Source organism: Gadus chalcogrammus, chromosome 22 (genome assembly GCF_026213295.1).
Source record: "Gadus chalcogrammus isolate NIFS_2021 chromosome 22, NIFS_Gcha_1.0, whole genome shotgun sequence".
Taxonomy (NCBI): domain Eukaryota; kingdom Metazoa; phylum Chordata; class Actinopteri; order Gadiformes; family Gadidae; genus Gadus; species Gadus chalcogrammus.
Window position 1 is genome coordinate 12,147,627 of NC_079433.1, and position 25,058 is coordinate 12,172,684.

At 46.6% G+C, this 25,058-nt stretch overlaps 1 protein-coding gene across 1 annotated transcript in view; it reads right to left on the minus strand.

Moving 5' to 3' along the window:
• Window positions 1–4,565: 4,565 nt before the first annotated feature.
• Window positions 4,566–25,058, minus strand: part of adgrb2 (adhesion G protein-coupled receptor B2) — a 159,246-nt gene continuing 138,753 nt past the window's right edge. The window contains exons 29-32 of the mRNA XM_056583195.1: window positions 23,009–23,181; window positions 21,585–22,307; window positions 9,627–9,678; window positions 4,566–6,257 (exon numbers count right to left, since the gene is read on the minus strand). Coding sequence (XP_056439170.1) covers window positions 6,124–6,257; window positions 9,627–9,678; window positions 21,585–22,307; window positions 23,009–23,181 — 1,082 coding nt within the window. The 3' untranslated portion in view covers window positions 4,566–6,123. The remainder of the gene's footprint in view (window positions 6,258–9,626; window positions 9,679–21,584; window positions 22,308–23,008; window positions 23,182–25,058) is intronic.

Here is a 25,058-nt window from a genome sequence, read left to right on the forward strand (position 1 = left end):
TAACCCCCGGCAACCGATGGGGGACGTCGCGACTCCTCCGCTTCCCCTGTCAGAAAATAAGTCTCCTGTGTCCCAGATTTCGCTGGAGGAAAAAAAAAAGAAGACAAAACAGCCTGGGGGGCTCAATCTGCCTGGAACCCATGTCATTCCCTTGCTTGTCGTAGTTTTTTTTATTTTTTGTCATTAGGGTTGGATTTTGAGATGATTGGCTGTCTGTTGCAGCTCAGCATCTGTCATCACCCCCCCATACCTGTATCCCATGGTGGAACCCTGTAGGATCACCTGGCAGTGGTGAGAGGCGATCCGATGGCCACTAAATGCAGGGTGCCATGACATTTGAAGAATGCTTCGCCGGGTACGGCTCGGAGGAGCCAACAGACGACACAATGAAACCTCCACACAAATCAGGATGATATTCCGGCCAAATTGTCAACCCCCAACCCCCCCCCCTCATCGCTCATCCCACTCCTCCCCCGTCGGCTCCCCTATTCAGTCCTACGCCGTGGCCAGAATTTGGATTAGGGGGATGGCATTAGTGCATTTTGGAAGGCTCCACCAATGGCCATTGTGTAAGGGCAATCTCACTGGACCAGCCAGTCTGTTTGCTCCTGTTTTCCAAAAGAGCATGAGCCCATTGCTGCAATTCTGGCATGAAGCTGGATGGGCCGGCAGCCGAGGTACCACAGCGGTAAGGGCTGAGACTACACCCCAGCCCCGCCCAGCAACCCCCCGCATCACCCTTCAGTAATTTGACCGTGTACAGGCACATCTACGCCACTGACAACATTTCTGGAAAACGCGGACGACAACATTTCTGCAAATTGTGGCATGTGGGCTTGATTGTTTGAGTTTGGGGAGGATACACGGCACTCTAGTGCCCACGCGTATGCAGTCCCTGAGGGGGTTCAAAAGACAAGGACAGGCCAGGGTTGTTCTCATGAAATGCTTTTTCTCTATTTAAGTGTTACTCCAACCACTCTCACCGGTTTATTCAGCAAAGACTGAATTCCTCGGTGCCCATGCTTTACCGGTCCCCTCCGTTCGATAGTCGTGTCTTCCATACCGTCTGAGAGCATGTCAGCCACTAAGGAGACAAGACACACCATGAATGTCAAAAGCGATGGGTTTTCACTGTTCCAAGTCCCAGAGAGCAGAAGGCCCCTGTATGTGTGTTGGCACTGCTGCCGTCACGCATGCTTACACCCAACACTCAAAACCTATTGCGAGTTGAGGCAAAACAATCGTGGTTCAGTTCCGTCCTTTTTCTACAAATCTGTCAGACTTTCAAATTCCATGCCAACATTTTATATTTTGACATTTCCAACACAGAGTGCTTGCCTTTGAATCTCACTGTATTCAGCCTCTTAATGTTTCAGGCATCATACAAATGTGATGCCACTTTCTGCTTAATTCCTTTGAAAGGAAACAGAGTTGTCTCTCTACCACCTAATTTCAGGAAATACATATGTTCTCGAGTGGTTTAGGCAGTGCATTTTCCACAAATAATCAGGGACCAAAAAATGTGGCGACGCACTTTCTCACTTTTTATTTACCCTTCTGCCTCTCCCTCCTGCACTCATTGCCCACTTTCCCATACAACAGCAGAATGTAATGAACGCCGATGGTTATATAGCCCAGCATGAACTCATCACCATAACAGCACATTATACGATCATCTTAAGGATGGCCACTTTGAATAGAGACAACAGGAGCAGGTGACGTTGTCTGCTGAAGTAAAACGCTTATGAGCCTTTTTTACCCCATCTCTATTCCCATGCTGCGTATGCATGCAGGCTAACGTATGCTATATTCAATGCCTCCACACGTCTACTCTACATTACTGTATAGACTGCCAGCAGGACTCCACCTCCTCTCCGCAGGTCCACTGGTGTTGAAGTACCAGAACCCCAGCTTAATTAGCTTAAGTAAAATTTGGCCACCATGACTCCTGCATGGCCACAGTAATGACCACAACAACAAACAAGAAACAACAACTCCGTCCATAACTTTGACAATGTCACCGTGCCTTTATTTCTCTTGGGTGGATGGTTGGCGGTGGGGGTGGTGGGGATCAGGGTGGAGGTCAACCCTGATCTCTTCCTTGTTCCTCAGTGCCCTCACCTCTCTTAACCCTGCCCTTGTTTATGCCCCCGCCGCCGTTCCCTGGAGTAACCAGTAAGGACGGTTAAGTCCGCACTTCATCATCTGCAGTATCCCTCCCTGGAGGGGCGATCTCGTGCTGCCGGCTTCAGCCGTGCATGCTGTGCAACGTCCTATCCAATGTTTTATTCTTCCATCCCTGCTGTTTGTGCTTTTTAAAACCATTTTTGTGTGCAGACAGTCATCTTAGATAACATATCATTAGAAACAAATAGATACTTAAATCGGTAGGAAGATTACTGCCGGCATGGACGTGACTTAAAGTGGACCCGATCCCTTAACACAGCACTCTGTTCGAACGGACATGCTTTCCGCTGTTGGTTGTTTCGAAGAGACCGGCGTGGCCTTCGATCAGTCACAGCTAAGCTTCAGTGCTTTTCCGGAAGCATGTGGTTTTGTACCGCAGTGGTACAAAACGATGTCCGATGTCCGTGTGCAATGCACATATAGTGCGAGACGCATATCATTTGAAAATTTATTTTTCATATAAAAAAGACACTATGAAAACATCAGAGGACTACTTTTTCTATAATTATACAGATATTTATAAAATAAAACAGGAGAATGAGAGCAGGAGGAGGGGAGGGAGAGAGAGAAAGATAGAGGGTTAAGGGAGAATTTCTCTTGAAGCAATACTCCAAATGAATTAAAGAGGGGACCGGATGCTTTTGCTGTACTTGTGTGTTAATAAGCCTGTGTGCATAGTTGTTCAAAACTTTGAAATGCGCAGTTCACTGTGTGTTGGTGTGACATGAATGATACTGCAGGCTCTTTGAACTTTCCAAAAGACACTCAAAGGGCAAAGCCTAGAACAAGTAGATCAAGGACAAGATTGTTGCGTGATGCCGCTTGGTTAATACTTCACTGTGGATGTGAACTTCCATACAGCTTCAGACCCTAACAAAAATAAACCATAGCACTCACCTTCCTTTGAGAATACAACAGAGAAATCCCCCGACAAGCATGAATGAATCGTGACGGAAAAACACTAGCAGCGGAATCATAATAGTAATAATAATGATCACAATAATATTTGAAAATAATTATCAGAGACATTTTTCAGATTGAAGATGAGACTTCTGAATCGTCCTTTGCAACTCGTTAATAGTGCAGTTGCCGCTGCGGTCCAGATTGACTCGAAGTGGAAGATCGCTGAGCCAACACACCCTTCTCACAAGGTTGTACATGGGAGATGGTGTCAACAGGCTCTGGTCCAGATGTCTGGAGACCATGTAGAGACCAAGCGTGACCTCGCGGAGAGCAAGGTGAATGTGAACCCGGAAAAACACAACGACTTGGGGGCCCCAGATCTATCCATCTATCCTCCCTCCCTCTCTCTTCCGCGAGGGAGGGAGGGAGGGAGGGTAGGTGGTTATTTTTTCTCTGCGTATCGCTGATTAGCTTGAAAAGGTTAGCTAGGACTGTGCTCTTGTCTTGCCATCTGCACTGCGCTGCGTTACCACACTAGGGATCTTTAAACAGATGGTTTGAGGGTTGTGTCTGAAAATGTCAGGACAAATCGCCATCCCCGTGGTAATTACTGTTTTCCACTCTCCCTCTCTTGATCTGCATCCACTGCTGCCCCTCTTTTGATTTACTTGCCATCCCCCCCCCCCCCCTTTAAGTCTGCCGTTCTCTCCTACACTGTGCTATCATCTATCTGCCCACTAACGTTCGGCTAATTGGAAGGCTGTGTAAAAAGACATGGAGGGAAGTTATCGGGCCATCTACTGCGTTCATGGTGCACTCTGACCCTCTCCCCTCTCTGCTGGTGTTTTGCATGAGTAATATGCTAATGTTTCCACGGCAAAGAACTAGACCTTCCATTTGTTTTTTGGGAGACTGCAATCTAAAAATGTCAGGTAAAAATATCTTTCCATCAGGCTCCCCCTGGCACTTTGACTCCCCCCTGTCTGCCCCCCCCCCCCGACTCCCCCAGCCTCACTGCTTAATTTAACATCCCTTCTGATTGGCTACTTGTCTCATTCTTTAGGATCCCACTTTGTCTCTTTCTGCCTGAATGACGTCATCACGATCCGTCCTCGACTGTCTGTATGTCTGTCTGTCAGCGCCCCCTCACCATATATTAAGCCCATATGTATTAATGCAATGTCACATTAACATTTGATATCATCTGTTTTTCCTCTTCTATTTAGGGGGGGGGGGGGGGGAAACGTCAATGGTGGATAAAACAAGGACCAATGGGGGAGGAGGGGGGGCGGGGGCAGAACTCCAGAGGACACGATGGTCAGAGCACAGCCTCTGCCGTCTCCGTCTCTTTGTGCACGTCTTTCCCCTCCACCGCAGCAGTTGCTCTTGATCGCAAATGGCAAGAGAGCGTAGGCTGCCACGTCTCAGCAGGCAGTCTGGAGGGCACGAGGTCATTTCCTTAGTAACTACAGGGGATGAGCGGACTGGCAAACCAGTCGATACCTGGCTCTGAGCAGGGTATTGATGCCTGTGTATCAGGCCTGTATGTGGGAAGGAGGGAGTCATGGAGAAAATATGAGGCGAGTTTTGCAGACTCTTGAATGGCACAGCAAACAGCCCACGATGGGAACGTATCTCTGGCGTTTTTCCCAACATCGATTCCAATGTTGCATTCTTCCGAATGGAAATATTCCCAGGGAGTGTGTGTGAGAGGGTGAGAGAGTGTCAAGTGGGCAATATTTGTTCTTGTTGTTTTCCAATCGGGACGGAGCAACATGCAACGCACACAGGACCTCAGGCAAGCTCACAAAGATGAGCTGTGTGTATATGTGGAATATTGGTTTGGTTTTCACAAGGGATAAACCCTAATAAAGGAATCTAAAAAAAGGCAAAGCAAGCAAAAAGCCAGACGAACCAAAGCAATCCCAAAATAAATTGATTATTCTTGTACAATTAAGACCGTAGAACATAATTGTGCAGAAAGGGTTCTTTGTTGATCCTGTTTGACTTTTGATATAATTTTCCTCAACAGTTTAACGTTAGGGAGGACATCTCATATCTAAATCATAGAAAATACAAAGAAGGGGAAAACAAGATTACATTGCAGACGGAGAAGAGAAGACGTAGCAGAGGAATGGCACATATCATTAAACAACTCTTTTTTTCCCTTCAACCCCGACCAACTCTCCGGAACCATCTATAGAGAGAAACGTACAGTAAAAAAAAAAAGAGTGCTTGCATCCTCCATTACACTGGGAAAGAAAACAGAAGATGACGGGGGGGCCTAGGGGGACTAACGGTGTGAAAACAGCAGTGAGATTTTTTTTTCCTTTCTATAAAAAGAACTTAACGGTGCAGAAATATTCTTTTCTTTTTTCAACTTTTTCAAAATCATTAAACAGGTGAAAGAGATTTTCCTTTTTTTTCTTCTTCATCTTCTCTAGAATAAAATCAAGACATTATTTTTCAGAAACCGTTCATCGTCCATAGGGTCTTTTTTTTCTGTGGTTGTTTTGTTGGATTTTCTTAAAGGTCTTTTATTTTTCTCAAAAAGTGTGTCTGTACTTGCTTCAAGCCCCTGTTCTTTCATTTTTGATAGTCTTTGTGAAAATATAGAATAGAACAGTTTACCTCCATGTCAGTCCAGTGCAGCCGTAAACAATTACAGTAAGCAATCTAATAGAACACATCGCAGGAGATTTGGAGCAGAGTCTGTAAAAGTGTGTGTGTGTGTGTGTGTGTGTGTGTGTGTGTGTGTGTGTGTGTGTGTGTGTGTGTGTGTGTGTGTGTGTGTGTGTGTGTGTGTGTGTTCATACGTGTGTTGTGTGCGCCCAGTGGTTTGTACTTGTTCACTTTAGTTTGCCCTTTTGAGTAGCTCGGGACTTTGAAAGTCCAATCTCGGATTCTGAGGGAGTGTGTACGTTTGTGTTTTATGTGTGTGTGTCCTAGTTTGCTTGCGGGTGTGTGTATATGTATATGTGTGTTGTTTTTCACACTTCAGTCTGAAAATCTCCTTCGGATGAGTCTGGCGTGTTAGCGGAGGAAGAGTCCCATGTCTTGTTGTGCAGCTCCATGCGGTCCTTCTGTTCCCCAGGGACGATGCACAGCTCGGGGGTCATGGTCTTGAAGCTGTCCCAGGAGTGCTGGTCGTCTGGGGTCGACTTGTCCTGTTAGGGGAAAGGGAGGAGAGAGAGAGACAGAGAGAGTAAAGAGAGAGAGAGAGGGGAGAAAGAGAGAGGGGAAAGAGAGAGAGAGAGGGGAGAAAGAGAGAGGGGAAAGAGAGAGAGAGAGAGAGAGAGAGAGAGAGAGAGAGAGAGAGAGAGAGAGAGAGTCGGGACAATACGTGTTTATTATTACCTGTTCTCTGCAGTGGAAGAGGAAGTTAAATGGACTCATAAACGGGATAATTACTTATTTTGGGCCACAGAGGAAATAGTTTTTGAGATGGATAAACCCACTAATTACGAGTCTGGTTTTATGTGGTTTAAAATATTCATCCCATAGTATCCCATTAGGCACATTACCACGGACCGGAGACAACGTACTTGAACCAATCTATAGATAGCTATATCGCTTTGTCTTAAAACCAAAACACTCTATATACCAGAATAGCATGCTACAAATATGCTAAGCGTATACTATTCTATGCATATACTTGCAGGCAAAGCCATCCAACCCCCCGCTATGTATTCCATTATTCATGTGATTGATTGATACACAATGAAATGTGACTCAAGTCAATACAGATGCAGGGACATTAAGGCAAGGCGTCTTGCCGTAGGATACACTGCTACATCTAGGATCAAACCAAAAACTTTGGCTTTGCAGTGGAACCACTGACTGTATTAAGGACCCTAGCCTGCAAGGATATCATGCCCTCCTTCATAACATGAACCAATTCCTTTCTTCCATCATTGACATGGATGGAAAAGGGATACAAGACACATCTGCTATCCCTTTATTTCCCAATCCTCCCAATCAAGGGGATCTGAAATTGATTGAAATGGCTTGCAAGCTCTTGAACCGAGCTCTCTGTGATCACTGATTTCGGTCTTTCGGGGTGGCGAGCCATTCAAGCGTGTGAAATATATGTTGAGTGAAAAGCTTATTAGAGGTTATGCTAATATGCTAATACTAATAAGTTCACAGACCAGTAAATATCTATTTGGCTCGATGTATGGGGCGTAGAGCAATAAAATACCATTTTCCACATTATGAATTAGACAAGACCTTTTCCATTTTGCGGAGCAATGATGGAGCCAATTACTGGTAAACTATTTGGATATATGTATAGGTCATCTGGAAATAACCAGGGGAGTACTTTTCAGCATATCATATCCTGGCTAACATAACCTTTACCTACAGCTCGGAAATGGAGAGATATCCCCAGATACAACACACAGAATGCCGGGGTTCAGATGTGAGCTCTAGGCATATGTGTACGTTCAGGCGGAGAGGGAACAGCGAGCATGTCTCTCTCCCGCCTCCACCTCCTACATCTACGGCATGTCATCGTGATTCACCTTGTTTCTCCTTCCTTTCTCTCCCTCTCCTCATAGCCGCTCCTCATGAAGCTACACCCTCATCCAGTCCCATTGAGACATTCACAGCTCTATATCACTGCCGTCATCCACATTCATGCACACACACACACACACACACACACAGACACACACACACACACACATGCCCGCACGTGCACGCACAGTGCACCCACACACAATGCATGTGAGCCCAACTTCGTGACAGGAGTTCTTCCGTCAGCCAGTAGGTGGCAATATCTGCACAATCCTCATTCTGCACAAGGCGCTTGCAGACAGTTGGTCAAATGAATACAAAAGGCATATTCGGGGTGCCAATTTGCATGCTAAATGCTGGCGAAGGAACATTTTGTAAATGCAGGAATGTGGGTAATGCTGCAGTTAAGCCCAACTTTATCCCTGGGAGCCCGGACTAACGCGATTCTGCCTCCAGTGCGTGTCGATCTCCCTTCGCTTATTCCCGCCATCTATGTCCTTCTTCAGCTCCCCCCCCACCTGCCCACATCAACCCCCTTATTTCCCCCTACGTCTCCCCTCCTTTTCTTTCTCTCTCTCCGACCTCTCCTGCGTTTGGCTCCTTTCGCCGCGTCTCAAATCGGTCTTCCTTCCTCCTTCTGTCCCTCTCGCCTCTGCCGTCCCATTCTCTCTCTCTCTCCCTCTCTCTCTCTCTTGCCTTCTACTTACACTCGACGAGATCTTTTCACCTCCGGTAGACCAAATGCTCCATGGTTTTTTCCTCCTCTGTCGTGATTGAAGGGGAGGGAAGCGACGGCGTGGCATGGAAGTGCGGGGAAGACGATAGAGAAGGAGACAGAATAGAAAAAGAAAATAAAGAAAAGGGGAGGGAAAAAGAGAGGGAATGGGGTGTGGGGTTTGTAGGGGGTCGGTGGAAACAGGCACTGACAAAGTCCAGCCCAAAAACATTAGCGTCGGTCCACGCACACACACACACACCTTTCAAGGTGGACCGGGGCAGTTGTTGCTCTGTGCTTACACACTGCTCCCCTTTGGTCTTGTTTCGTTTTTCTCACACACACACACACACACACACACACACACACACACACACACACACACACACACACACACACACACACACACACACACACACACACACACACACACACACACACACACACACACACACACACCTATTCGCAAACAACCCTCTTCAGCACAGTTTATAAAAGAAACGAGAAGAAAGAGTTCATTAACCTAGGGTCAACAATATTGAGTGCACATTGAATACTGTAGCTGTTCTGCGTTCAGATGTCGAGTAACATTCATATATTCCATCGTGCTAGTGTTGAGAGTACCATACAGAGGCTGTAACATCAAAGCCCTTTTGTCTCTTCTTGTATGACCACAATTCCAAGTGAATGGAAATGTTCAACCGGCCAACGATCATGTTCACGCAGAGTCATTTTTCATTGCCTGGTTTTCCCCCCATTAACAGCTTCAGTCAAAACATATGCATTGCACAGCACTTAATGCTTTACACTACACGTTTTGACAGTCTCTTCATTAGCATCTTGACCAAAGCCATTCAACCGTTAGGATATTCACATTATTCCCAGTCGAAAGATAATCCCCTTCCCATTCGGCAGCCAACATATCCTCATCCTCATCATCATCATCGCAAACGACATCATCAGCTTGCAGCAGCTAAAGAAAATAAGTCATCCATGGGGAAATGTATGGGTGAGTGGCTAGGTTAAAAACAGCATAGATGCTACCAGTGTAACGTCTATGATCTTCAGCCTCTCTGAAGGCTTTGTTGCCTTCGGGCAGCTAGCGTGCTGGTTCAAATGAGTGCCCCGCTTTCTGTAGTGTAGCCACTCTTCCAAAACAGTACCCCCCCCGCCCCCTCACCATAGAACGGTCAACGGACGATGATAAGTCTGGACGACAAGGGTTAGTGTGGTGACACATGAGCTTTTGCATGAGGGGAGGATAGGGGGTGTTTAGGGGTAGGTGGGTGTTAACTTGTTTTACCTTTGTTGACTTGGATGCCCATGGTATTGGTGATTGTCTGGCTACATTCAGACTGGGGTGGTGGTGGTGGTGGTGGTGGTGGTGGTGAGAAGCATGCATGACAGCCAGCCGACAAGATAAAACAAATAAACAAAAAAAACAAATAAAGAAACAGAAGATACAAATAAAATCAAACAAAACAACAAATAGTTTGAAAGGACGAAAAAGTTATCCACATGATGGACAGACATTGAGTGATCGCGTCCCACACAAACAAAACTGGAGAAACAGAAACCAATGAATAGACAAACACATTTCACAAAACTGCAATATTGAACTTATAAAGCGAAGCAGACATGAAGTCAGAAGCAGATTGAGTGGATACCAGATAATGAATACAGCTTTTCTTTTTATGAAATGTTTTGTACTTAAACTTTGTTTAGATTTTGCACTCGTTTCCTTCCGTTCTCTCTCTCCCTCTCTCGTCTTTAAGATGATATTTCATACCTTTCAGTGAAAATGTCCAACCAACGATGATACACAGCAAGCATGTCTGTCTTGGCACTCTAGAATATTCTAGAGAAAAAACAGTAAGAGTTGGTTGCCTTGCCTTGCCTAATTGGGCATAACGGTCTTTAGCATAAATTACTCCTTGGATTGTTGGGGTGCAAAAAAAGTGCCGCATAAATTAAGTCCCTTCAAAGACTGAAATCGAGAGAATATAGGGTAAATAAATTAAATTAGGGCAACACATTGCGAGCAAACAAGCAATCAAGACTCAAATCAGCAGCGGCCATTCGATGGCGCTGCACGGTCCGGTCCACAAGGCCCATCACATCGTCCCGGAACATTCCGGATGGCGCCTCTGACTTTTTCACCCTCGCCCTAATTGGCCTGAGGCCGGCAAATGAGCTAAATTAGCAATGTGCCTCCCGCACACAGGAAGCTAGCCTTAGCCTTGTTCAGCCACACCGCGGCTAACGGTCTGCTCATTAGGAGCCGCTAATAGAAGCGGGCGGAAGTAGCCCAAGCGAGTGGTGTGCTGCTGCACAAGCCTTTGGTATTCATGGGTCATTTTGGGAGTAACAGAGGACGACGAAAAACAGTCGATGGGTTTTAAACTCAACCCCGCTCGGGTCCCGAGGTGGAGAGGAGGGGGCGAGAGGTGGGGGGGGAGACAGGGATTTGAAAATAATTAAAAACAAGATAATGGGAGAAATTAATTAGCTGATTAATTCAACGCCTCCAAAACGGAACTGGTAAATGCGTTGTGAGTGAGAAACCGCCCGGCGTCAGGACGAATAGAGGGGAAGAGGAAGTGACACGGGAGTGGGTGTGGATAAAGAGGTTGTTTTATTGCGTCCGTTTGAAACCGAAACCTCTTAGCTTAATGCCAGACAATTGATTACTATACCTGGGGGGGGTGTAACTGTGGAGAAATCACTGGGCTCAACCAGAATCAATGAGCAATCGGCCTTTGCCATTTAAAATTATATCTATCCATTTCATACAAGGCACCATCAAATCATGCCTGGGTAAAAATATCCCTTCAGTCCCTTTAGAGCTTTGACTGAATTCAATAACACTCACTAATCTTAGCTGTGACTGCATAAAGAGGGCACCTTCAGTATCACCTGTCTTTTATGGTTGAGACATAATGGAGAGAAAGAGAGTCATCTTGGACTATCTCCGCCTGTTCTCATGAAGAGAGAGAGAGAGAGAGAGAGAGAGAGAGAGAGAGAGAGAGAGAGAGAGAGAGAGAGAGAGAGAGAGAGAGAGAGAGAGAGAGAGAGAGAGAGAGAGAGAGAGAGAGAGAGAGAGAGAGAGAGAGAGAGAGCGCGCTTGATAGACTCCGGATTTCATCACAGGATTCACACACATGTGCCCTGCTGCTATTTGGGTTGAATTGGAAAATATCGCTCCTGTAATGGAGACGGCGCCGCGTCTGCGTCCGTTCCCCGGCTACGGCGCGGCACAAAATCACGGCCTAACTAGCGCACTTATTTCCTTTGTCTTTTTCCCGCCGTCACGCTACGTCGTGTGCGATTCCCCCGCTATCTTTCAACAGAGGAGAGCAGCGCACGCCTCATTTAATCAGAACAGTCGACAACGACTGCGCCCGTGGATGGGGAAAAAATACACGCCGTTCCAGAACTGAGAAATGAATCAGCCGGGCTATTATGCATGGGCATCCTATGGATACGTCAACAACAACAACAACACACAGGGTTGTGTAGCAGGGATGGCTGGGGGTGCTGGTGGGTTTGCAACCTTCAGACTCGGCGGGAAGGCGCGAGTGAACAGAGGAAAAGGGAAAGCGGGTATTCAACCTTTAGCGTTAGTGCGCAGACAGCGGCCGCTTGTACATAGTCGGTCAGCCACCTGCCTGCTGCCTGGAACATAACCATCAGCACCCACTGACTTTTGCCTTGGAAAATGCCTCCATTACAGCGCAAGTGGAATGGAAATAATGCCATTTTCCTGCAGTTTTTGCTACAGCGCTTTGGGTTTCGGCTTTCGGGGTTGACACCTCATCATCCCTCAGAATGCTAACTGCCGCTGCACCCTCAGGTGGGCCAGTGTGAAGGCTATACAATGGAGAAATTAGCAGCAGTGGCTAACTTCCTGAATGACCAACACACGGGGAAGGTTGGCGGCAGTGTGGAAGGCCGTGCGGTAAAAGCTAATTTAAATATCGTAGGAGCGTGGATGAAGAAAAACAGGTGATTTGGTTTTGGGAGACGAGCGTGAGAGAGAACTTCAGTTTGGTGCTTTTTATCTGTTTAGACACGTGCTGCGTGGGGTTGATGCCAAAGGACAATCCCAAATCCACCGCAATTATCGGAGAGAAATGATATAATATTAGCACGTGTGGGTGTGGTTTCTTTGTGTTTTTGGAGACATGCTCTGGTATCCACTCATCCCCTCAAGGGTCGCCACGATTATCCTACCTTTCCGGCGAAGAGAAACGGATCACTTCTTTGCTGATCTTATAATCCTTTGAAATGGCTCTAGAGTGGTTATTGACCAATTAGAGCCTCTCATGAAAAGCTCCTGTGAGTGCGCAGTGGCTGGTCTCATTTTGTGCTATGTTTTAATGAGCTTGTTAATCATTTATCAGGTGATTATAAAGCTGTTAAGGTCAATGACGTTTTAATGACTTGGTTCATTTTATGATTTTCTTTGTTGCGGTTATTTTGATTGAGGCATCGCAAACAATAACCAAAAATGTCATGATTTGTCTAAAAGGTGAAACCGGTGCAAAAGATTAAAGAAGCGAGACAATGCAAAACGGAGTTTAGCTAAATGCATATTTAGATTTGACCATGGCACATAAACCCAGCCTGACACAACAATCCATAAAAGAGGTATTGTAAATGTAAATGTGAAGAAAATAGCACTCCCATTACTTCACATTTGAATTGTGTGGGAGTTGACTATAGGCACACCTTGATAGTTGAAATAAGGGGTGCTGTGTATTGGATTGTCTGTTACACCACAATGCCACTAGGGGGGACTAATATTAGACTCTCAAATACAGTCACGACACAATGGGGTGATGAATCACACACTACTGGCTTTGGGCTGATGAGCGACTACATTGAATATTGTGATAATTTGACACTGTCAGTGGGTTTTTAAATGAATAAAATAAAATACACAAAGATAACACCACAGGCTAATGGTAGCTTTTGCTAGGTGTCGAAAAACAACAAACAAAAGGTCCACAGTGGCAAATTATTATCCAATCTAGAAGCACGTCTTTAAAGGGTAGTTAATATGACTCCCGGGAACGTTATTTAGACAGGGTTTAAGCATGCTTACGTTGGCTTTCTTTGTAAACAACCGACATTCTGCTGGTTAGCGATGGCTCGGAGCTTTGTCTTGGCGGCGGGGGAGGGGGGACCTGTGGCAGTTCGTTAGACTTGGTTAGAGGGGGTTACGGGTTCAATTCTGTTTAGCCACTCTCAGAGTGGACCGCCTAGCACGAGTCTTAATGGTATTAGTGTTTTAGTTTTTTAGCATGTTTTATGTTCTGTTAAGTAAGGGATTAAAGAGATGAATGAGACAAGAAGGGTTTTTTGATAGTATTATCATAAGTAGAGGACAATGTGCCGGACGACCCTTTATTAGCTGAGTGACTCGCCCAAACTCTACTGAACTTTCATTGTCTCTTTCCCAATGAAGTAGCAATCACAATGTTTACCACTGGAACGTAATGCATATGTGGCTGCAAAGTAAAAAGATTTCCAGTTCAATTTCTGTCCCATGCCTGAGAAGGGAGTATACCTTGGTTAGTATGTGTAATTTCCAAAACATATTAAGAATTTCCGAGGACTACTTAGTCGTTTTGATTTCTAATTCAGCATCATTTACAGACAGTGTAAAACAAGCATTGCCCAACACAAATAATACAGACTCAGACGAGAGTAGGGATGAGGGGGTGGATGAAAAGCTACACGCACACACACACACACACACACACACAGACTATTGATGTGCATACACACATACAAACACACACACACACACACACAGTTATAGATGCCTATACACACACACAAACATAAACACATACATACATTTTAGATTGTGCAGACACAGTCACACACACGTACACACGTACACACACCCACACACACAGTCTCTCCTCATCTGCATAATTGCAGTATAGTCAGCATCTCTGGCTACCCAGCCATCACCCCAGTGTCTAGGGCGATCGTCAAAGTGAGATGTTAACAGCATTTGAGTTGAACTGCAGCTGGATCCAGTCAAAGGGTTGACTCTAATAGTGTTATCATTGTAATTGCTCCTTATTAAGTGCAAAGACTCCTTTACTTGCATCATACTATGCCACAGTACTATAGCAGTATACCATCATTCCACCCATTTGGTTCGATACAATATCTAATATACTCTCCATCCTTCAGTTCCCTTGTGTATTTGAGTCGAGTATATGTATATGTAGTATATGTAGGCGTAATTTGGACGTGGGAATATTTAATGTGTTTCTGTGTATGTGTGTGAGTGAGTTAGTGAGTGAGTCAGTGAGTGAGGGGGGGTGTGAGCGAGTGACTACTGCATCTGATTGTGCGACAGCAATGCATTGGAAGGAAGCCAATGTCCCTGAAAAAATCGTGATCAAAGAATGAGGGAAGGCCCTCGGAACTGACCAAATATGGTTTGTCTGTGTGTGTGAGTGAGTGTGTGTGTTTGTCTCTCCTCTGCATTTATTGTAAATAAGACGCGAACCAGTGTGGCCAATCAATGTCAGGGCATAGCCTACCCATCACAGGACAGTGATGGGTGTGTGGGGTAGCCTGGTCGTGTGCGCGCCCCAACGCTAGTGTGCGTGGGCAGGTGATCGTGTGCAGTGTGAGTGCGTGGTGTACCTCTTAAGGAAATCTGCACTCTGAAGGTCAACAGAGAGCAGAGAGGGACTCTTGTGTCCCCGGATAATGATGAAATTAGGGAATAATGATTCAAAGACACTGCTGCACTTCACACATGCACACGCGCACACACACACACACACACACACACACACACACACACACACGCACCTAGTTCTATACACACAAACCAAGGTAGAGATGTAACACAAACCTACAGACACACACACACATACACGCACACACCTACCTACAACTACACAAATACAATACGTTAACGCCAGAGGACAAAGAGACCGACTGGACAGACACAGACAGGAATAACATGGAGGTTTAATAACCCAGCATCCACCCATGGGAAAACAAATCAAGTAAGTGCTGAATTAGGGTGAAGTAATTTGGCGAATGAGGGTGGGGAATGTGGGGCAAGCAGTCTCTCAAATTGCAGGATTTAGAATTCATTAACGGTCCGTGATGGATTAGCCGTCAAGTGACAGCTCTGTTGACTAAATGTTCTCGACAGGGTAATAATAAAGAGCCGTGTCATGGAAATCTAACTGTCCCTCCATTCATCACATGTAGAAAGTAAAGGATTAAAGGGAAGTGGAGGGGAGCAGGGTTAATAACGCAAGGTTACGGTGAATACGGTAAGGTCCACCTTCATGTGTTTGTTCGTAATGGTCAATAACACAATAGCATTTAAAATGTAAATAATGAAAAAGCATAAAAAATAATGGGGCACAATGACAAAGCTCTTTCTGTTAGGGCAGACGATTGTGCAAAGTAAAGGCTCTAGTAATTGTATGCTCTTCCTCAGTGTTGATATACCCGATAAAAACAAGCAAAAGCAAAGAAGATGTGCTTCCCATTCTTCCGTTCCTGTCCACGAGCACATTAATTCACCGCTCCGTTCCCCGGAATCTCTCTCAACAATTAATTTGGGTCTCGTCGATTTTTTATGTTTCCCCTCCTGCTTAAACATCTGCGCTTAGCATCGGGTGAGCCAGAGGAGGCGAATAAACCCATGGGCATGTACGGTATATCAGTATCCTCCTCATGCCCAAATCAGCCTCGCAGTTCACTTCGCTTTACGCAGATGTTTGAGAAAAAAACGTCTGAAAAAAAAAAAGAAGTTTTTTTAAATGAATTTCCTAGAGGGGATCCGGCAGCCACTGGAGGTTTCCGTGCCTCGTCTTTCTGACATTGTTCTGAGACAACAATGGAAGGCGAAGCCATGGAGAATAAAAAGAGGGGGGGGGGGACGCGGCAACACGGCAACCACATACGCTGCATGCTCGGCAGACGATGGATCATGAGCCGCTGGGATAAAACACAGCATCGCTCTCAGACGGTTTTATTCGGGATGTCAGCAGTAAGTGAAACAGAGAAATATGCCAGCCTTGGACTTTATTTGGGAACTGGGGCGGCGGGGAAAAGGGCCATATTAAAAAAGGGAATGCTTAAAAGAAGGAAGAAAAAAAAAGGAATCACGTTAGCGAATAAACGGGGGAAGCTGGAAGCCTCGATTTACGTCCGACATATAAGTCCAAAGGGTAAAATCAATAACGTATAACGGAGGGGCTGGGATACATTCAGCGAGTGACGACTCTGTCTCGTAAAAAAAGGGAATCTGATTGGTTGACTGTTCCTCGAGCACCACAAAGACAGGGCTTACGGCATAGTGTGCTGCGGTATCGGGTTTAAGGATGTGAGTGTGTGTGCCTCGATGTGACAGCTATAGCTCTCTCAGAGGGGCAGTGGATGGGGCAACGTGCAAAGGTGGGGGGGGGGGGGGATTTGAGGGGGGGGTTGACTTAAGGGTCGGTGTGAAGGCAGTTTAGGAGAAGGGGGGGGGGCAATGTTGTGTACCTTCACTGCGGTAAGGTATCGTTTTTGATTTGTCGGGGTTGGGGGGGGGGGGGGGGGAGTCTTACCTTGAAGGCGGACACGGCCGGGTCCCTGCTATACCTGTCTATGGTGTGGAACTTGGACGAGTGGTTGAGCTCGTGGTACAGCTCAGAGTGTCTTTTGCGAGTGTGCATCACTTTCTGGAAGGGAAAGGAAGGGACAGCAAAAAATAATGAACAGAACAGACCTCCCCCCCCCAACCCATCCCTCCCCCCAAAAAAGGACAACAGGGGTGGGGGGAGGGGCGGCGAAAGGGGGAGCAGGTTGGGTAGAAGGGCAGGGGGCGGCGAGGATGGTGCGGAGGGGGGGGGGGGGGGGGGGGGGGGGGGGGCGGCCAAGGCACTGCAGCGATTCCAGCTATTTAAATGGTGTATAGAGAAGGAGAGGTGGGGGGAGGGGGGGGGGGGTGGGGGGAGGCAGCAGATCAATCGATTGCTGGCCCAGGCCTGTTCATAATCTTCTCCCCCTCACTCCCTTAAGTCTTTGGGAACTCGGTTCCTCAATGCAACCCAGGGAGGTCACTTCAGTGAAAAGAGCAGTGAACGTTTAAAAAAAAAAAAGATATCAAAACCCAAAATATGGAAATGTGGAAGGCATGTCAGGCACATGCGATGCTAGTTGTGCTGTTATTGCTGTGGTGGAGCTAGCTTAATGTTCAAAGAGACACAAGAGGAAATAATAATACCCCGTTTTTGGCGTGAAAAGGCTCAAACACTGGCCGGCCGTTTGTTTCCGAGGGGACTTCATCCTGCTCTTAGCCGAGGAACTCTCAGATCGCCCAAAGTGCATCTGTCACTGTCACTTCGGTGGCCCTCCTCTGCTCTAATGGACGGAGCCGGAGCCGCTCTGTAGCGCGGCGGCTAATCGTCAGAAGGGCCCGCAAGGTTGAAAGTAACACCGGGGCCAGATGCCAACACTCACTCTCACAGATACACAGGGGCAAGCTCTGGCGCCTCTGCCTGCCTGCAATTACCTCAGAGTGGGGCCACTCACATCTCCCCCCCTCCCCCATCTGCCTGTTGGGAACCCTCTCCTGTGGTTAGACCTTTCACACAGTTTATTTCATGTTCACGATTCTATTATTTTATCCAATATTTCTATTAAACTGCCATGTCAGAATATCGCTTTCTGTGGGGAGTCCCAGGAACTTTCCAGAAGGTAGTGTTTTGTGGTTTGCGTTGTCTTTTTGGCATGTGTTGCATATTCACGTCATGCTTGAATTTGAGCTAACTGGGCCTGAGCCCTTCCGTATGTTGATTTTAGGTTTTGTTTGAGTCAACCTTCTGGTTCAAATCCAGTGTTTGCTCTGGTTCTGCCAGAGAGGTCAAAGGATTAGCTTAGATGGTAAGCCTAGTTGATAAGCCATACTCGCTGTTAGTCAGTTGATACCACACATACTGTCTATGAATGATTCCTCCACAGTACAGAGTGAATTTCCAGTCTATACGATAGTATAAATATCATTTCAATTTAGAAATTTTGCATCTTCAAATGTTTATGTCGGGTACTAAAAAAGGCTTTTGGTTTTGCTTAAGACTGGAGATTCACAGAAGACTCAAGCTCATTGTAAATGCCCAAAACATACACACGCGGGCACAAGCACACAGAGACACACACACACACGCACCCCTGCACAGACACACACACACACACACACACACACACACACACACACACACACACACACACACACACACACACACACACACACACACACACACACACACACACACATCCACCAAAGTCATATCAACAAACTCACTAAAGCCACAACATGTCAATCAAAATACCATAAACCAGTCAGACACGCTTAGTCCTTGACCATGTTGTTTTTTCAACCAGAACCTCTTCACAGATTGTATAAAATATAGCAAATACAGAACAAACCCAATAATCTCTAGCAGACATGTTTCTTGGGGCAGTATAAACTCAATTTGGTGCTGTCCATGGTATGAAGGGATTTTAGTTGAAGAAACATTGCATGAAGCTATCTGTGGCAGGGTTTCAATCTTCTAAGTGCAGGAGGTACACAAGCGCAAGGAAAGGTGCGTTGCAATGCTATTGGCTCCTCTAAGCGTCACTCAAAAGTCTTGGCAAAAGCAGACGAAAGCAGAGACAGGCCGATGGAAGGAACACGGGGACGAATCTTACCTCAAAGTCCAGCTCAGAGTACCGTACTCTCTTCCTCTGGAAGAGGATTGGGGGGCGAGGGGAAAAAGAATAGCATCAATGACCGCTTGACCAACCAATGTCGCAGCCATGCACACATGCACTCAGTCTCAAACTCACATGGACACACACACACACACACACACAAACCAGCCCTATATCGGACATTCCAAGGTTCCTTATGAACATAGTTTTAACACTTGATCAGACGCCTTCCCTCTCCTCTCGTTCTCTTCTTTCATATTGCCAGGTCTCTTTCCCCTCTCCACTATATTCCATCAACACCAGTATACAATGTAAGGGATTAATGGAATGGAGTCATTGGCTACGTAACCCATATCTCTGTTAAAATGTATGTCTCCATACCAAAACGCAAATATGATCTGATGCTTTGGACCATACATCCCCATCTTCTTCTTGCTTCTCCGCTTCTGCTCAGTCGATGAAGAAGCCTAGCATCATTTCTTTATGTCAGATATTTGCAACGCTCAGAAGTTCAACACCCTTTAGAGTTAGTTGACCAACCACAACACAACCTTTACCTTCAGCACTCAAAGCTGTATCCACAAAGATACCCAACCCAGAATGAAGTCAGACAGGTCAGTCAGTCCCATAATATATATTGTATTTTCATATATATTTACCCTTTTCTGTTAGTTTAGCGGTATTAAATATCCAATCTTCATGATAAAATGATTTGCATTTCATTTTAATTTCCAATATTATAGCTGTTCTACAAATATTGTAGTTGGAATGCATGAAACTGCCATTCAAATAATTTTTAGACTTTATTATGACAAAGCCAAGGGAGGCACGCTGTTGAACATCTTATGTGTCTATCAATACCTGTCACTCACAACACAAGAAGACAGTGTGGTCTGCATGTGGTCTCTAATCCTCACCCCTCATCTGCATCACACCACTCCATCCACTCTCCTCCTGGGGTTAAAGCCAGGAGGCAGATCATCCCCTGGGAGCTGTGCTCACACATTGGAGGGGACCTCCTTCCGAGTCTCAAAATGTCCCTTCCCCTCACTGTAGAGGCGACACTCTGAGTGGATTTCAGTAATCCATCCATTAAACCTTTCCCTTGTGTGACCCAGTGTGTGTGTGTGTTGGGGTTTGTCCGTTACAACCACTTTAGATTCATCTCGGTTGTATGCCAGACGCCGATATCCATCTCCAAACTCTAGCTTATTCACAGCAGGGGGTTGAAATTACTCTTGTGCTTTTTGGGAAATTGCCAGAGCTACAGGTAGCCTCCGAAGAATTGCGCCGTCTTATTCGTGACCAGCACTCCAAGGCTCTGCTCTGAGACAGAGATGTTTTGACGATTCACTCAAAAATATTGTGGGCATGCCAGCGGGTTTATGACTGCAGGGTATGTTTGCCTGTATGTGTGTGAGTGTGTGTTTGCTTGTATCTGTGTGTAAGTGTTTGCCTGTGTGTGTGTGTGCGCAACAGTGTGTCTGTGTGTGTACATGCATGTGAGTGTGTGTTTTTGTGCCTGTGTGTGTGTGTGTTTGAGTGTACGTTTGTGTGTGTGTGTGTGTGTGTGTGTGTAAGTCTGTGTGTAATTATGGCGCAGTGTAAAGGATTCAGCAGGGGTGTTTCCTCTGATTCCGCTCGTCTCCGTCCATCTGCTGCACCACCTTGTAGGGTTAAAGGGGATCGCGCAAACATCCACCCCACACACACACACACACACACACACACACACACACACACACACACAACCAATCATTCAATACCACACACAACCGCTGACGCACACAAACACAATCAGCCACATGCAGGTCTAGACGAACACCCAGGGCCCAAACTTAAATGAATGTGGGTTTTTTAAACTGAGAGGGAGAATAACCATCGAGCCACAGTTATTGGCTCATTGAGCAATAAACACAGCTCAGCCTTTAATTCTGCCACTGCGCACCCCCACCAAACCTGCGTTGTTCCTAAAATATCACACATCTTCAAAAACAATCAGCTTATGTGCTTATACCAGGGCTTTATATAACCCGGTGCCACGGCATACACACACACCACCTGCGGAAATAAAGCGGGTCTCTGGGAGAAGATTCTTGCATGCGGGGGAGTTGAGAAGTTGCTCAACTCTCTTGCGGAGGTTCGCTGCGGCGATGAGGTTGTTTCGAGCTCTGTTCTCCCTTACCGCACATGCTGACACATTCTCCAGTCCAGCCAACATGACCCACATGTGCGGGTGAAAAGGTTAGCTCCTCTGCTACCGAGCCACATTCAGCCATAACTCAAACCCAAAGGAAGTCAGCAAATGGGGGGGGCTCAGGTGAGACAGCTGCAGCACCCCCCACACCTCCCACCAACGGCTGCAACGCCACCTCCACCGATCCCGTCTCCGACACACACACACACACACACACACACACACACACACGCACGCGCCGATCACTCGCAGCACATTCCTGATGGACCTAACTCCCCCCCCCCCCCCCCGGCCCCCCATCTACGCCCTCTCTTCCTCCATACCCACCTCCAGGGAGCCGGCCGAGTGGCTGGTGTTTGCGTTGTTGGTGCTGCCCAGGTTGCGCGGCAGGGTCATGGTCCTCTCCGCCCCGCCGACGCCGCCGCCGCTCGTCAGGATCTGCCTGACGGACGGCCTCTGGCCCGGCTTGAGCTGCAGCGAGTGGCCGTGCTGCACGTGGCCCCGGTGGGCGTGCGCCATCGGGCCGCCCGGCGCCAGCATGTTCCCGTGGCCGGGCATGGTCTTGATGGTCCCGTAGGAGCGGTGGTTGAGGTTCATGGCCAGGTTCATGTCGCCCTGCCCGGGCGCCACAAAGTCGGCCGGGTAGGCCTCGCTCTCGGCCGGGTGCAGGGTCAGCGGGGAGGGGGGCGGGGGGAAGGGGGGGTCGTCCAACCCGATGTTGAGGGGCTTCTCCTCGCCCCCCAGCCCCAGCCCCACTATCCCGGCGGGCCCCGGCGGCTTGAGACTGACTGTCCTCCGGGGCAAGACCATGTAGTCCCCCTCTCCCCCTGCCATCATGCCCCCACCTCCTGCTAAGCCTCCGCCCCCCACGCTCCCGTCCTGGGGCGAGTTGGACGAGGGGGGCGATCGGGCCCAGCCCAGGCCACTCTCGGTGCACAGGTAGACGGGGGCCCCTCCGCGCTGCTGCCCCTGCTGTCGCTGCTGCTCCACGTTGACCTCCTTCTTGAGGGGCGTCTCGCTCAGCTCGTTAAGTCCTCCCAGAGGGGGCACCTGGATGGTACAAGGTAAGGCAGGCACATGAGCAGCTGCAGCCCAGGCCACAGCAGGAGCAACCCCGAGACAGAAAGTAGCATCGGCAGAATCCACCGTCTTAATGCTGAACACACCAAACCCATTGCAACCTTCGCTTTGGGCCACTATCACCCTGAGTGGATGTGGGGTTTGAGGTTGAACTGGTGGGGGTGTTGGTCGTGACGTGGGACCGCTAGGCCCGGGGGAGGGCGTTAACAGATGGCTGATTGGATCCACAGGGCAGACTTGTATTAGAACGGAGGCTTCAGCAATGGGCACATGGTGAACTTCTATTGTTAATTCAACACAATGACGTTAAGATATTAAGGTCATGTAAGATTATAAATATATCTTGTTCAGTGAACAAGTTAATTTCAGGTGCATTAGACTTTATTCAGATTTGTCCACAGAAAGCAAATGGAAATAGTATAATAGCATATTTGCTGTGGTTTCTTCCATTCGTAAAACATTTCTAACCTTTGAAAAAGTTAACATAACAGCCTATTTAATTTGTCATACACAAATAATTAAACGTGTTCAAGCGTATGTGAGGTCTACCGCCAACAAAATATACACATCTGAATGTCATGCAAAACAGCAATGGGTAAGACCACTATATTTCGTCTATAAAATCCACCGCTGTGAGGCTTGAGCAACGACAGCGGCGGGAGCGGCAGTACCTGAACGATGAGGTTTGGAGGGGGGATGTTGCCGGGCAGGCTGCTGAAGTTGAGGCCCACCCCTCCGTCCTGGTGGGCCATCAGCTTGGGGTCGTCCTCGTCGTCCAGGGAGATCCGGGACAGCGTCCCGGTGATGGTGGACGGGTTGCACGTGTTCACCTCCTTGAAGATAACTGGGGAGATGAGGACCCGGGTGAAGACAGGGGCGTGAGGAGGTAGGGGTGAGTATGAGTATGGGGTTGTGGTCCAGAGGGTTTTCAGAGTAATTAGCAACACAACAAACAACAAAAGTCGTGGGTGCGATGCATTGATGGAGGATGATGAAAGCAGTAGCAAAACAGAAAAAAAAGGTTGATGAAAGAGGGGAGAGGCAGCGAGCCCGTAAAATAGAATGGAGCATTTTATGGGGGAGAAAAAAAAAAACAAAGCAGACAAAGAGGAGGTCGGTCGGGGAGGGAGAGTGACGTTATGGTTTAAAAGGTGAAGAAGGGATTAAACAAATGTAAAAGAAATATCAGGAAACATAAAAAAAGGAAGAGAACAGCAGATCAGATAAAGACCAAGAAAATGGGAAAACACAGCCAAACGGTAGTATAGAGATAGATACCATCACGGCAAAACAGGGAAACAGTTTAATCAAGGGGTGATTGTGGATGAGACAGAGTGATAACGGAATATAACGCAGAAAAAAAGGAAAAAAGATAGTCAAGCCCCAACAAACAACATTCCAGACACCCTCGAGTATAGAAAGAAAGAGATAAAAAGTTCGTTTTTATTAAAAAAGACAAGGTATTTAATGTACTTTGTATCTGTGGAATTGTTTCAGACTAGAATATATATTGAGAGGAGCAGCGGTGTGCGGTGCAGTGCTGTAATATGCTACCGCCGAGGATTGTGGGTAACCCAGGGACTACCAGAATCATCCAGCTCGCTCCACAATCTTGTTTCAGGCAGTTTCAGGGTTCAGTTGATCTATAGCCTCGTCTGCCACAAACCTACATCTCTGTAGCAAAACACAAGCCGATAGTGTCCCGGAAAAATAACAGGCTTTGCTTCTTCTTTTTGCACATATTGAACATTTTATTTTATTTGAGTTTTTTTATTCTTGAGTTTTGTCTCTAGCATCGTGACCCGATGTCTTGCTCTATCTCAAAGTTTGGTGAGAGCAGACTGAGATGTTGCATTAGCTCAGCAAAAAGTGCACTTGTGAAAAAGTGTGTGAAGCTTCAAATGAATTGCGACCAATTGAAAACTCTATTTCATATCTCACTCACAATTGGAACATTGTTTCTCTGTGCATGTCAGTGCAGGTGGTGTGTGTGTGTGTGTGTGTGTGTGTGTGTGTGTGTGTGTGTGTGTGTGTGTGTGTGTGTGTGTGTGTGTGTGTGTGTGTGTGTGTGTGTGTGTGTGTGTGTGTGTGTGTGTGTGTGTGTGTGTGTGTGTGTGTGTAAGTTTGTATCCATACAGGTAGCCAGCTACCAACCTCAATCAAACCTTACTTACAGTGTTGTTAGTCAGTTATCATGCATGCTTACTTGGAGGGCATACAACTTGAGACTTTCTAACAATAGACAAACCAAATAGACAGAATACTACAAACCGTGTTAAACATGCTGGAGAAGGACAAAATTAAACTTACACTATACTATGAAAACACAATAAATTCAACCTTATTAGGCTTATATAAGGCATCAGGTAGGTATATAAGGGCATGCTTGATGTCATGCTTATCCATCAGAGGGCTAAAGCTTTTGTTTTCCTGAGGCTTGATTCCAAACCAAGCCATATTCATATGATAACATTTGGAATCAAACAAAATAACACTTTACAATAAGGGTACATTAATTAAGCATTAATAACCATATTGAAATGTAACGAGAAGCATTAGTTAATTAATCATTTACAAATGGTGTTAATGTTGCTTAAGTAATGGTGCTCATGTTAACCAATGGTATTCATGTAAACTAAGGAATTAACTAATGTTAATGAATGAAGCCTTATTGTAAAGCCCTATAAATATTGGGATGGATTTCTACACTTGGAGCATACA